At 42.3% G+C, this 15,801-nt stretch overlaps 1 protein-coding gene across 1 annotated transcript in view; it reads right to left on the bottom strand.

Moving 5' to 3' along the window:
- The window catches only part of GLTP (glycolipid transfer protein), a 62,341-nt gene extending 48,411 nt beyond the window's left edge, over window positions 1-13,930 (bottom strand). The window contains exon 1 of the mRNA XM_089684101.1: window positions 13,718-13,930. Coding sequence (XP_089540227.1) covers window positions 13,718-13,820 — 103 coding nt within the window. The 5' untranslated portion in view covers window positions 13,821-13,930. The remainder of the gene's footprint in view (window positions 1-13,717) is intronic.
- Window positions 13,931-15,801: the final 1,871 nt, after the last annotated feature.

Below are 15,801 nucleotides of genomic sequence, written 5' to 3' on the forward strand. Positions count from 1 at the left end.
GAAAATGTGTTATGGTCTTATGAAACCAAGATTGAACTTTTTGGACATAATTCTAAAAGATATGTTTGGTGCAAAAACAACACTGCCCATCACCAAAAGAACACCATACCCACAGTGAAGCATGGTGGTGGCAGCATCAGGTTTTGGGGCTGTTTTTCTTTAGCTGGAACTGTGGCCTTAGTCAAGGTAGAGGGAATTATGAACAGTTCCAAATACCAGTCAATATTGGCACAAAACCTTCATCTTTCAGCATGACAATGACCCAAACCATACATCCAAATCAACAAAGGAGTGGCTTCATCAAAGAAGATGAAAGTTTTGGAATGACTCAGCCAGAGTCCAGACCTGAATCTGATCGAAAATCTGTGGGGTGATCTGAAGATGGCTGTGCACAGGAGATGCCCTCGCAATCTGACAGATTTGGTGTGTTTTTGCAAGGAAGAGTGGGCAAATGTTGCCAAGTCAAGATGTGCCAAGCTGGATAGACCGATACCCAAAAAGACTGAGTGCTGGAATAAAATCAAACGGTTCAACAAAGTATTAGTTTAAGGGTGTGCACACTTATGCAACCATATTATTTTAGTTTATTTTTACTTCCCCCACCTAAAAGATTTCAGTTGTACAATTTATAGGCGACATTAAAAAGGTGGAAAAAGTTCTGAAATTATTTATCCCCATCGCTCTCTCGGGATCTCCCGTCCCACTGGGAGTCCCGAGCGACCAGCTGGTGTTTCCACCAGCTGGCTGGACAGCCGAACAAAGCCAGAATTGGCTTTTATTGGTTCTCCTTTATCATAAACCAGAAGTGATGACTTTACATCACTTCTGGTTTACTTCTAAACTTCAGAGCCATTTTTAAAAATCAGAAAGCATTCACAAACACTAATCTTGGTGTTTTGAATGTTTTCAAGTGGATTGGAGAGATCTGGGGTCTCAGACTCCAGATCCCTCCTTAAAAATACCCGTCCTTGTGACAGCAATAAAAAAAAGTGATAAAAAATGTAAAGAGTAAAAATTAAAAGTAATAATTTGAAAAAGAAAAAAAAAAAAAAAAAAAAAGAGCCTCTCCCACCCCCATGCTTGCACACAAAAGGAGAAAGCATGCGTTGGTCCCACTTGCAAACATCGTCCACACATGCGAGATATTGCTGCGGGCTCTGATCATGGGCAGTAATTCTAGCACTAGACATCCTCTGTAAATCTAAAGTGGTAACCTGTAGAGGCTTTTTAAGCATCACCTATGAAAAGTAACATTTATGCTGTTTGTCGTTGTTACACCAGCATGCGCAATTTTAAAGCGTGACATGTTTGGTATCTGTTTACTTGGTGTAACAATCTTTTATATTTTACAAGAAAATTGGGTTATTTTTTTTTTTTCAATAAAATTCAAAAAAAGTGTATTTTTCCCTAAAAATTGCATTTGAAAAACCATTGTAGAAATACTGTGTGACATTAAAAAAAAAAAAAAAAAATGCAAAAAATCACCAATTTATTCTCTAGGGCCTATGCTTTAAAAGTATATGTCTGAGGGATCTATAACATTTTCTAGCAAAAAAATACTGATTTTAAAATGTAAATAAAAAGTGCCAGAAATAGCCTAGACTAGAGCTAAAGTGGTTTACAGTGTATCACTATTTGCCAGTATCTAAAAAGCTTGGGACACCTTCAACCCAGCTTTAGATAAAGGCAACCTACTACCAAATAGTTTTAATGGTTTCCTAAATTCACCCAAAACTATTAGGTTATAAAGTGCTGAGGGAACTTAGCCTGCAGAAGTAATTGGAAGGCTATATAGCTGCCCAAGTCACTTCTACTTAAAAGCCCTGAGTGTGCTTATAAATTGTAAAACAAAACACATGGCCGATACTGCAGCCTTGAGATTGTTTAAGCCTTCCAATGCCATGCCATTACTGAACGTCATTTGCTGCAAAAGGATTAATGGATAGAAGATGTAAAACAAGCATAGAAATCTATCATAAGGGAAGCATGGAAACGGGAAATCATAATAAAGCAGTATGTCCAACAGTGCCCATGATCTTCCACCTGTCCAAGAGACAGCAGCAGTGCAAGCCATCTCCCCACACTCACAGTACATTCACATCATCCTTCAACACAAGTTATCTCATCCAATGTTGACAGACATGCCTCTCTGGCTGTCTGAAAACCTGGCTAAGAGCACATCACTTCCCAACCATCTAAGCCCCTTCCTACCCATACACTCAGCATTACCTTTCTGCACATACTATCTGTCATCATACCCTCCATACACCTCCCCTGCACATATAGCCCACCATCACACCCTCCACACTCTTCTACTGCCCACGGTCCTAGACAACATTTCTCTCTCTTACACATACCAACTACAGTCACACCCTCCACCACTCCTCTCTTGAACATATTGCCCATGGCCATACGCTGTACACTGCCTTCTGATCAGGATCTATGAACTCCTCTCCATCACTACTGCCCAACATCATATCCCCAACTCATAATGCCTACTGTCATATCCTCTGCCACTTTGCTTCTACACATAGTACCCGCGTTCACACCCTCACCACTTTTCTCCTGCAAGTACTGCCCAATGCTGTACACTTTGCACTAAATAGCACATAGTATTCAACAACATTATGTTACACTCCACCACCCACTGGCCACCATCATATACTCCACACTACTTTCCTGCACATATGACCAGCCATTGTATCCCCTGCTACCCTCTCCTGCGCATACCACCCCGAGTCGTGCCATTCCTGCACATACCACCCCGAGTCGTGCCATTCCTGCACATACCACCCCCGAGTCGTGCCTTGCGTACGCCTCTCCCGCGCATACCACCCCCGAGTCGTGCCATTCCTGCATGCCCCCCCCCACCGTCTTGTACCGCTCGCATACCATCCCCAAATTGAACCACACGCAAGCCTCTCCTGCGTATACAGTCTACTATAACAATTATTAATATACCCAACTATGACCATTCTGGAAAGAGCACATTTTTTATTATATTTATACGTTTCATTGTATATAAAAGCGCGCGCACACAGTTTAAAATTTTCCTCTTTAGAAAGTCACTTCTGAAGGTCCCTGTTAGATTGGAAGCTCTAAGGAGCAGGGCTATCCAATTCGTCTTGTAATCTTAACTGTTCTGTCTGTCTCCCACCATTATGCAAACTGATGGAGCTATATGCATCCTAAATAAAAATAGTAAAAAAAACAGCTATCAAAAAAGGCTAGGCTTTAAAGAGACAGACAATAACCCCCCTTCCCCCTCCCCCAACACCACAAGTACACAAGATCTGTCAGTCCATTAGCTGTAACAAGATCTCTCCAAGGAAGCCACCTTCAGTCACCCTTAAAGTTACCGTTTTACTTATTTGTACCTTGTGAAATATTAACGTTGCCACTGAATTACACGACATTAGCCTTTGGTGTCGTTCTAACAAATACAAAGTCATTCCCTACACTTTACTAGAGGCTCAGAAGAATGACAAACACTTGTATCAAAGTTACTAAATAATGTAGCAAACAACAAATTCATTCTGCAAGTCATTGTGCCTGTGGGATAATGAGCGAGTTAGTCATGCAAAGGAGCCTGTCTGGCTACTGCTAGTACATGACTGCTGTCCTCTTCCACCTATAATTTACTGTATAAACCATATAATTCCTGCCACAACAGTAAGCAAGAACTCCTTACAATTAATTACAACTTTGCCAGAAAACAAAATGTAAATGCATGATGCTGTATATGAATTGAACATCAAATCACTATTTTGACAGGTGGAAGGAAAGGCAGTTTTTGACAAAGGAACCTTCTTACATTTTGTGCAGTCCTGTTTTAGGTGGCATTTGCCTGTAAAGTTATAGAATCTACAGATACACTATAGAGTGCCTATTAACCCTTACATACAGAAAGCCTGATGCATCATACCTAATGTAGTGACTGAATTCAAACTGCCTGAAATATTGAGTTTGATTAGTAGTACATGAAATAGAGGTGGGGTTGTGCCACAACAGATTAGGTATACCTACCCATCCCACATGTGAGGCGCTCCATGGAATCTGGCTACATTGGATTGCACAGAATTCAGATCAAGGTAAGCCTGCCTTTAACACAGCTGCAGTGTTTTCTGGATGGCATTAGCAGCTTAACAACTGGTATCTAAGCCCTAGTTTACACTTGCCATTATAGGGGTGGTAAAAGCAGCAGTGTTTTTAAATCCCTTTAAATTCTTTTTTAAAAATTCCAGATTTGCTTATAATATACAGTTATAGCATTTAGATTGCATTACTATACAGTTCAACTTCCAAAACCATTAATAAGTTCCACTGATGTACTCCAGTTCTCTTTACCATAATGCACAGTCAATACATACTGGATTTTTTATTGTATATTGTGCTGTATAATATGCCATCAGTATTGGTCTCTTTATTTATTCTGTATCCCAATTAAAAAAAACAAAAACACAAAAACACACCACTCAGCCCACAAAAAGAAAAACAAACATTATACATACTATCCAGTCAATTGATTCCTCACAGACTTCCACAAACAAGACAGGTGCTTCTAGGCAATTTCCTAGAAAGCCGGTGTGCCATATCACAAGTTAATGTGAACGCTGTCATTGGACAGCCTGCTTATTATCTCTGCATGGTCCAAAACTGCATAGCAGACTAATGGTTAACCAGTCTAGGACCAGCTGTAGAACGCTGTGGACTTTTTCAAGAAATAACAAATGCTGCAGTAGCAGAGCTGTGTGAAATGCATGACACTAAAAGAACAAGTAGACCCTTATTTAAAGTGATATACACCTACAGGTAAGCCCATAATAAAGCCCCGTACACATGATCAGAAAATCGTATGAAAAATGCCACTTTCAAAGAGATCGTGCGATAATCTGACCGTTTGTACACAGCAATCATCTGAAATTACTCGAAGGGACAAGCATGAAACTTTTTTGTTGTACGATACCAGATTGTAGGATTCTCGTTTAACCAGTACAGTTTTCATCCAAAAGTACAATATAAATACATCACTTCCAAATTTTTATTCTGTCGTACAATAATTTTCGCAACTTTTAAAAAAAAACAAAAAAAAAACAAAAAAAAAAAACACACCCCACAGACAATCATTCGTCCGATATTCTTGACATGTATATGGGGCTTAAGGCTTACCCGCAGGTAAAGTGAATATCGCCTAACCATGCACCATTCTCTGATCTTCCATTATACTTTCAATTTATGATGCCTATTAATCAGAAGGGTAGGGATAAGGGTTTTCTAGACTTGAAATCATCTAATATCTAGTAAAAGTATCAAGTTTATTTATTGCAGAGAAAGGAGATATGATGTGTTATCTATGATAACCTTCAGCAACCCATATACTATGTCTCTTCTGCTAAAATATAAAGATGATAATCTTCTAAAAGTTCCCTACCTTCCTCCATGCACAGCTCAGTGTACATTTTCAGCATGCTTTTATGTTGGGATGAATTAACTCAGCAAGGGAGCTACCTGCGCTGGAGGGGAAGGAGAGTTTAGGCAGCTTTAGTTCTGCTTTAATGGCCAAGCTGTGTACCCCAAGGTGCCTGCTCAGATCTTCTCAGCCCTCTCTTACCAAACTACTATGGCAGTGGTTTGTAACCTTTTTTTGATTCATGGACCACTTTACTTTCATCAGTAGTCTAGTGTCACCATAGTAATACTGTACTACTCTAAGGGGGTGAGCAGGGATTTTTTTTTTTTTTTTTAACCAGTGTCCATGGTTTCAGTGAAGATCATTGTAACAGGAAAGTTCTGGGTTACATTCATGACAGTTGTGATCACTAGTGATCTATGATTGGCTACATCTAATCACATGGTACAGGGTGCTGCGATTAGCTCAGGTACCATGTGACAGCTGTGGGCCAATCATAGCTTAGGAAACAGATGAATTCATTCATAACAGCTTTGTTCACCACTGTGATCATGTGATTGCATAGGATCACTGGGCCCAGAGTACCGGGATCCATATTCTTCTGTGTCGGGTGGATACAGCTGGCTGTTGCTGGGGTGGGGGGGGATTGTTGGTGGTGTATGTCAAACAGTGGTTAAATGGTAAACATGGGAACATGGGCCAACAAAGAGTCAAGAGACACTTAGAAGTTGGCTCCTTAAGCAGTGGCAAGGTGCGTTTCTTTAATTTCTTTCAATATGGAACCATTGATTGGAACAAGGGGAGGGCTATATAGTGAATGCAAATGTTATTTTTCATCTGACCCTCATGGACCCCATGTTAAAAAAAGTATTAAACCCAACACCAAAAATGTTATATATTGCAAGTTACCAATCAGATGTGGTGGCTGCATCAGTTTTCTTTTCTTTTTCTTTTTTCACCTAGTGGTCTAGCTGGTAACACACCTCCAGACCACCTAGCGCTAAAAAAACAAAAAAAAACACAAAAAAACAAAACACACTAGTGCCCATGGAGCCTGATACTGCTTTAACAACCCCTGCATGTAAATCAGAGCACCTAGAAATACCTAAACAAGTTTTATTTCACTCAAGGTCAAAAATATGCACAGTGCCAAGTTGTTCCTTCTCCCCCAGGGTAGGCAAGGAACAACTTCAGCAGACCATATAAAAAGGGGTAGGATCCTGGAACGAAGCTTAAAATCTGGAAAATCTGGTGAAATCCCTGCAGTACAGTTACTCAGTTAACTGTACATCACTAATCCTGACACATCAGAGCTGTAATTGCAGCAATCACCATTCAACTAATCTGCTGCTGTGCTGTAACAATATCTAAGAACTCCTGAACTTTATACAGCGGCTATTACCTTGCATAGGCTATAGAGTACAAAGGTCACAGGCACAGTATAGGTAACTACCACAAATTGCAGGTAATGTGTATTCAAGAACATTCACACAGCTATAAATCTTGAAACATCCACCCCCTCCCCCCCAAAAAAAATAAAAAATAAAAAAAACCCACACCACACACTAAAAAATATATGCAGTTAGGTCAGAAGTTGGCAAGTAGACCTTCCTGATGTCCAATTATTTATTTTATTTCAGGTACTTATATAACACCGTCAATTATGTAGCGCTTTACAAAAAAATAAATAAATAATATTATATATATATATATATATATATATATATATATATATATATATATTACACACACACATATATATATATATATATATATATATATATATACACACACATACATACATACATACATACATACATATATATACATACACACATTCACATCAGTCCCTAACCCTCAAGGGGCATGCAATCTAAGTTCCCTAACTCACATTCATACATACACATACTAGGGCCAATTTAGAGAGGAACCAATTAACCTACCAGCATGTCTTTGGAGTGTGGGAGGAAACCGCAGTACCTAGAGGAAACCCATGCAAGCACAGTCAGAACATGCAAACTCCAGGCAGGTGGTGCCATGGTTGGGATTCAAACCAACGACCCTAGTACTGCCAGGTGGAAGTGCTAACCATTTAACCACTGTGATAATGAGAATTAAAAGGGCTGTTTACTGAGGTCCTCTCAGTTGTGCAATGCAGACTGCAAATTCTGTTTAACACTACAGTAAAAAAACTCAATGATTGGAGGTGACCCCGGTCACATGACTGAACAGGTCATGATGACACAGCTCTCCTCTAGGGTTTTTTTTCCTTCATCAAGTTGCAAAGTACAATGCACCATATAGAAGGCTGCAATATGTATATAGATATACTTATGTCAATGTTGATTTCAAGGATTTTTTTCCTGTTTTTTTTTTTATTAAAGCATTGGATTAGGTCACCCTGCTGCTTGGGGCCCTTAAGAGTAACTCATTCAAAATGCTGTGCCAGCATCAGATAAGATCTGTGAAATCAAGACCACTTCATTTTCCCAACACAGGTCAACAGAAAGAGCAAATTACCAGCTAGCTGCTATGATTTACTGTTATATGAAGTTTTCTACAATGCTCTTTTACAGCATAGGACTGCATAATGTACAGAGGCTACTAAACAAACCAACAAACCAGTAAAGCTGTCACACAGTCACTTTGATGAAGCTCACATACAGAACCTCTCCTTTAAAATAGCCGTTCCTACATAGATTCCAAATACAAGATGTGTATTCTTCCTCGAATCCTGGTGTGTTTATATATTTCTCCCAGATCTAAGCAGTCATCCAGTGTGACACTTTCCCTTCTTGTAGTAAAGACCAGAAACTGCTGCTATGTCTACGTGTGCAGAGACTGGTCTTGTTTCCTCCCCCTCCTTTTGTTTTCTGTAGGCAGCCTGTAGTGGGTGTATCCCTCCCACAGCTCTGCTTTCTGCACAGGCTGTGCACAGCACAGTTATGATGTCACTGCTACTTTTACTGAGTAATATCTGGGTTGGCAAAGACATTTGGTGCAAACTAAGTGGATTTACAGCCTATGAGGCTATTGAGGAATATACATAAATGAAAAGGTTTGTGCCTAGATTTCTGCTTTAAAGCGGAGTTCCACTCACCCTGTCAAAAAATAAGAGTCAGCAGCTACAAAAACGGTAGCTGCTGACTTTTAAAAAACAGTCACTCACCTGTCCCTTGGTTTAACACCCACAGCCCATTTCACCGGCTGTCCTGTATTCCAGGAGGCCAGCATCTTCACTGTGGGTACCTGGCTGTGATAGCTTGTGGCTTCACAGCCGAGTACCCCCTGCACATGGGCGAGTAGCGCTGCGCTTCATGAATGGTCCTGTAGTCTTCTGGAACCTGTCACGTGTCCCAAAAGACTACAGGGAGGGAGAGAGGAAGGACACCATCCGCTTCCGATCGCCTAGGCGATCCGACCGGAAGTAGGAGCGGGTACCTGTCATATTCAGGTACCCGCTCCCCCCCAAAGGTGCCAATACTTAATGGTTAGCAGTCCTTAAAGCGGAACTTCCCCTTTTGGGTGGAAGGGCCAGGTCACACTATAGAAACGCAGTCCAGATGCGCTTTTGCATGTGTGTTTGATGCGTTCCAGTGCTTTCTTATGCATTTCAGTTCATTTTTCCCTCTCTTTTTCTTCAATTTAAATCCCTATTTAAATCCCAATTTAAATCCCTATTTACCGCGTTCTAGTACAGTTCTGTGCAGAAAAAAAAAAAAATGCAGCCTGTTCTACTTTTTTTCTGCGCCCAGAACACACTGGAACTGCAAGCACTGATGTGAACTATGACATTGACAACCATATAACCTACTTTCTGTGTGTTTTGGATGCAGAAAACACAACTGAAAACACATGTAGCGTGAACCAGGCCTAAAAAAGGTACCAGCCCCCTTCTGCTGAGGTCGGTCTACGGTATCAGCTGCAAAACCTCCTGCTGCCTAAAGCAGTCAAATCACTATGCAGTAAAACATTTCACAGCTTATCAGGTACTAAAGAGAACCTTCTTCTACACACAACTGACATTGCATTGTCCTTTGTATAGTAATGGATGACAAGTTCCCTTCCTGCTAGATGGTAAATATATATTTTTTTTACATAATCTTTGCAGCAAAATCCAGTAAATACAAAGGCATTCTGTGTGGTGTCCTTTAGCCATGGGTGAGGAATTTCTATAGGCATGGGTGGCACAATGCTCACATTCACATGGCACACACTGTCCCTGGATGTCATGTAGTCTCTAGGAGGACTACATTACTAATATGCAAGTTAGACAGGTTGTGGGACAAATTAGATGAAGTCAGTGCTGTGCCTGCAAAGGAAGTATAATACATATGTGATAGTAATTAAAAAGGATGACACACTCATTACTGCCTTAGTCACAATGCCTATGAACAGTTCAGAATCAAAGTACTGTGCAGGTTAATCATACCTACGTATGAATATGTACACCTTCACAAAAGATTATTAAAGTGATTGTAAAAGTTTTTTTATTTTTCTTTTAAAACAACAAAACAGGTTATACTTACCTGCTCTGTGTATTGGTTTTGCACAGAGTTGCCCTGATCCTCTCTTCAGGTGTCGCCCACCAGTGGACCTGGCACCACCTTTTTTGTGTTTGCCCCATAGCAAGCTTCTTGCTATAGGAACACTCATGCAGGCTTGAGCCCAAGCTGCACTGTGTGTGTCTATTGACACACACAGTGTGTTTTGGCCCGCCCCCTGCTCCCTCTTTACTGGATTTGATGGACAGCAGCAGGAGCCAATGACTGCCGTTGATACCTCTCTGTCCATTGAGAAGTGCAGAGAGGGTCTCTGCTGTGATTGAGATCAGGCTTGGGCAAGTATAAGGGGGAATGGGTGTGGGGGGTTACTGCATAGAACGCATTAAAGTAATGCTGAACCCAGGACCCTGCATTCTCTACATCTGGTCTCCCACAGTACACACAAAATGGAAATGCAATTATTTTAGTAAATATAAACTGCTAAATACCTTTTCTCATCAGCAATTAGAGCAGTCTTGCGACTTCAGCAGAGCACTTGTAGGAGGAGTTTTCTTGCTGCTCTAGGAGGATGTGAAACCCCCTGACCCTCTGTCTGGATAGTGCTGATCGCATGTACTCTCACAAAAAAACAAAAAACAAAACACACCTCTCTACCAATATACACCAAACTGAGCATGTGCAGAGTGAACCCACACAATATGTTTTATCAGAAGATAAGAGGGGGACACTGGAGGAAGGGGAGGATCAGAGAAGACAGGATCAAACAGCCTTTTTACACAATGCAGAGGATTAACCCTTTAGGTTCCACAGCGAGTATAACAAGCATGCTTTACTGCATATACAGACTGATTGCACTGTTGTGGGTTTAGTAACACTTTAAGGTAAAAAAAAAAAAAAAAAACACTTGAAGCCATTTGTCATCCCTAACTGTTCAAGGCCATGGGATAACACAAAATAGCAGCTAAAGTGATGCACCTTAACCGTTTACGGCGATTACTCCGGAATGCCTACAATAGTCAGCAATGGGTAATCTGTGACTCAGCTGGTTTCCAGTTCTACCAGTAAACATACTGATGGTAAAATATTTAGCACATACATATGGTCTGTGACATTTCTACTTTGACGTACTGGCTATATGACAAAAGAGCACACCTTTGTATCATATGGGCCCACCCTGATTACTAGAAATAATAGAATTGACTGGACTGAAGACAAAAATGTCTATGAAATAAACCAGAGCAGAAGAGAAAGACTTGAAGGCGTAACAGTGCAGTCAATACAGTGGTGCCATTCTCTCCAACTCACCAGTAACTAGTTATTGTTCCACATCTGAGACAGACAATGGAAGCCTTGTGATCGGATGATGCCTCGACTTCTACTACAAATCACATTGAATTAAATCAAACGTATCAAGGATGAGAAGAGAAGTCTAACATTCCAGCACAACCTTCAGGGCCCCATTTAGATGTGTGTCATCTTCTGTAGAGCGATCTGCAGGTGATCGGTTTTCAGAGGGCATTTGACAGGCACTATATTGCCTCCCCCCCTCCTGTTTTAACCCTGTAGACCCAGGCCATTGCACCCACCGACATTGCACGTGGTTGCCGCATGGTTATGGCACGGCTGTATTCACTTCAATAAGTGGCATTTTATGGGGGTACTACCTGAAAAATACAAGCAACAGGAAGTAAAATTTTTGCCTCAGCTTGCTTACAATCCCCTCCAGCCACTGTGTTAAATTTAGTGGCTGGTAAAACTGCGGCTCAACCACCTGTATTTAGGCTTGTTTCAGACTTCTGCGACCCCAAAGTCGTGCGACTTCTAGTGAAACTTTGATGTTTTTCCACTTTAGCCAATCATACCAATATAGGGTGTGACACATTATTAAACTTACAAAACCCTCTGAAGTCGCAGCCAAAGTCGCAGAGATATGACAAAGAAACTACTTCCTTGTGATTTTAACATTGCAATCTATGGCACTCATGTGGCAGGGAAGATGCAGAAAAATAGTGAAGGAACGATTTCTTTTTGGTTGCTGCAACTTGAGTCGCAGCAATTAAGATGGCACCCATTGAACTGAATGTGTTTTGACTTGTCATGTGACTTTCTATGTTGCTTGTCACAGAAAGTCAAATGAGAAGTTGCAGTAGTGTGAACCAGGGCTTACTGCCTTCCAAATTTCAGCTAGGCCTCGGGGCCCTTTCACACTAGCCCCATTGAGAACATAGGCAAGGCAATTTACCTCATGTCCCATTCTTATCTTGTGGTGTGTGTATTTTGTCTGCACAACATCCCAGTTAAACTAGATTTGCCAACAGAGGGATAAATCAGGGACTTTTAGGCTCGGTTCACATCTGTGCGGGTGGTGCCGCTGCAGGACCCACACAAATACCTGTAGCCACACCACCTACACAGAGGAATACGGGACCTGTGGGTGGGTGCCATTAATTCTAATGGCATGCCGCCCTCACTGGAAATCCTAACTGTACTGGGAACCTTGGTTCCTACGCAGGCTGCAATTTCCAAAGAGGTGCAGGGACTTTTTCCCTGCGTGTCCTGGGGTATGGGAGTTAGTTCAAATGAATGGGCTCTCATGCCTGCGCAAATCACGACCTGCACAGCCACACATATGTGAACCTGGCCTTAAAGTGTTACTGAACCCACTACAGTAAATTCAGTCTGTATATGCAGTAAAGCATGCTTGTTATACTCATTGTGGAACCTAAGTGGTTAATCCTCTGCACTGTGTAAAAAGACTGTTTGATCCTGATTTCTCTGCCCCTCCTCTTATTAAAATGACCACCTGATACAGACTGTATCCATAGTCACGTACACATGCTCAGTTTGGTGTGTATTAATATTTTTACGCCTTTAACATATATTTACAAATTTCATATAAAAAAAAAAAAAAAAAAAGCACAAAATTGAAAAACAAAGCCCATCGCCAAATGGGGCCGGCTCTGCGATCAAGCCCATCGCCAAATGGGGCCGGCTCTGCGATCAAGCCCATCGCCAAATGGGGCCGGCTCTGCGATCAAGCCCATCGCCAAATGGGGCCGGCTCTGCGATCAAGCCCATCGCCAAATGGGGCCGGCTCTGCGATCAAGCCCATCGCCAAATGGGGCCGGCTCTGCGATCAAGCCCATCGCCAAATGGGGCCGGCTCTGCGATCAAGCCCATCGCCAAATGGGGCCGGCTCTGCGATCAAGCCCATCGCCAAATGGGACAGGCTCTGCGATCAAGCCCATCGCCAAATGGGACAGGCTCTGCGATCAAGCCCATCGCCAAATGGGACAGGCTCTGCGATCAAGCCCATCGCCAAATGGGACAGGCTCTGCGATCAAGCCCATCCATTTGATGGATCAGATTTGGAGATTTCTTAGCAGAAACAGAGATACAATCAACTTACAAATCATAAATTATGACTGTATTTTAACTATTTACTGAAAGCCACTTCCTATGGAAAGAGCCCGATTGGAAATAAAATTGATCGAAAAATAAGAATTCGATCAAAGCATGTATGGCTACCATTAGGCTGACCATACACTATGCAATCTGATTGTACCATTAACTATGTAATGCAGGAGCCTAGAACTCTAAAACAAAAATGCTCCAATCAGATTGTGTATGTCCAGCCTGGGCTCCCCTATGCCATGGGCAGCAGATGTTTTGCAGTGTGATCCCTGCCATCGGATACAGGATGTATACAAAGCCCTCGCTGTCAGCTCGCTGGGTTTGGTGGAGTCTCTTCCAGGGAACGTGTCGCCATGACTTTCTGACACCGATTAAGTGTACGACTTACCGAAGAAGGAAGGTAGATGAGACACGGCGTCCAGGAAACTGCAGGTGTCGATCTGCTTGTCGGCAGGTAATGGCTTGAACTGGTGCTGGAGGAGTAAAGCCATCGTGGGACCCCTGTACACTGATCACCGCTATGTCCCGTCCGTCTCCTTCACCCTCTTCCCCTCTGGCCGGACAAACACGGAACTGTACAACTCAACTCTCTCCCCATGCAGCTGACTGCCGGGGGCGGAGCGCTCCACACTCATCCTGTCCAATCAGCGAGGGCCGTCTCGGTCTATAGGACTGTGTGCTGCGAGAACGCCAATCATCTCGGCAACGCCAGGAGGATGGAACGCTTTCTGGCCAATGACGTGCGGGCGATAGCCCCCCCCTGGCCAATAGGCGTGCAGTTCTACAATACAGTAGTGACAGCTTTCAGGAAAGTGAATTAATAATAAAGTATAAGATGAGAGAGGATCGGTTATCAATTATTTATCATGACTTTCCACAGACGCTGTCCTTTGCAGGGTCAGACATTGAGCTTTAAAGCTGGACTGCAGGCATAGGACTTTTCATTTAAAGTGATACTAAACCCAGGACCTGGCATCCACTATATCCAGTCTCCTATAGTACACACAACATGGGAATACATTTATTTTAGTAAATATAAACTGCTAAATACATTTTCTCATCTTGTGCCTTCTATCAAAGTCCAGCTGAGCACTGGTTAATCTTGTAGGAGGGGTTTTCATGCTGCTCTGGCTGTCCTATGAGGCTGCATGACCCCTGACCCTCTGTCTGGAGAGTGCTGATTGGTCCTGTGCAGGTCACATGCACCCTCCCAAAGAAAAAAAATCTCTAGCAATACACACCAAAATGAGCATCTGCAGAGTGACTCCTTGAGCTTTGTACTATCAGCAGATGGGTTGGGGACAGTAGAAGAAGGGGAGGATCAGAGAAGACAGGAACAAACGGTCTTTTTACACAATGTGGAGGATTAACCCCTTATGTTCCACAGTGAGTATAACAAGCATGCTTTACTGCAAATAGAGACCAATTTTACTGTTGTGTGTTTAGTAACACTTTAACCTCTTCACGTCGGCTGAACGCAAATGTGCAGCCTCCCAGCGGCTGGGCCTTGACGCCGAACGGCGGCACATTTGCGTTCTATTAAAAAAGAACATATGTGCTTAGAGCGCGCGCCCTGTGCTCTCCCAGCACACATGTCCGGTACTCACAGAAAGGTTCCAACTCTTTCGATCAGGACCTTTCCCGATCATGTGACCGCTGTGATGACGTGTCGTGGCGGTCACATGACCCTAAACCCCACCCCACGTCCCGGCTTCTGAAAACCTTAAAGTGCCAATGTGTCCCATTGCAGAGATTTCCCTTCACTTCCTGTCCCATAGCCAAAAAGGAAGTGAGGGGGGATCCCTGCAAATTAGGGCAATTCCTTGGGGCCCCCCAGGTCACCAGAACTAGTGTCCTCATAGGAAGATTTCCCCTCTTTTACTTTTCTGAGGACATCCCAAAATCTTGGATTTTCTTTCACTTTCAGTGATAATGGTAAACAGGACAAATAGAGAGGATGAATCGCACTAAGGCTGCTTTCACATCTGGTTTTCTTCCCTTTTCTGATTAAAAAAGTAGAAGAGAAACGTGTGACCATGTATTTCTATGGAACTCACTGCACTGATCCGTTTTGGGTCTGGTGTTTTTTTTAAATCCTGCTTGCTGCATCTTCAGTGCAGGGCTGGTGTGGTAAAAAAAATGCACTAAAAACGCTCCTCCCCATTAAAGTCAATTGAAAAACGCTGCAAAAGCACACCCGCATTGCATTTCTGGTGTGGTTTTTGAATCACATGTCCTGTAAAACACTGTAATGCATATGCGTTTTTGCCGCATTTTGCCATGGATCAGTGTGAATGTAGCCTTATGTGGCAGAGACAGCTTTAAAAACTAACAGGTGTTCTAATCCCTCTCCAATATATCCAAAACTAAAAAAATAAAGTTTTGACTTTATTTATACTTTGAAGCTGAACTTCAGGCAAAAAACATTCATTTAAATATATTCCTCAATAGCCTCAAAGGATATAAATCCAC

Source organism: Staurois parvus, unplaced genomic scaffold (assembly GCF_062004578.1).
Source record: "Staurois parvus isolate SC_StPar_1 unplaced genomic scaffold, SC_StPar_1.0 ptg000336l, whole genome shotgun sequence".
NCBI lineage: Eukaryota > Metazoa > Chordata > Amphibia > Anura > Ranidae > Staurois > Staurois parvus.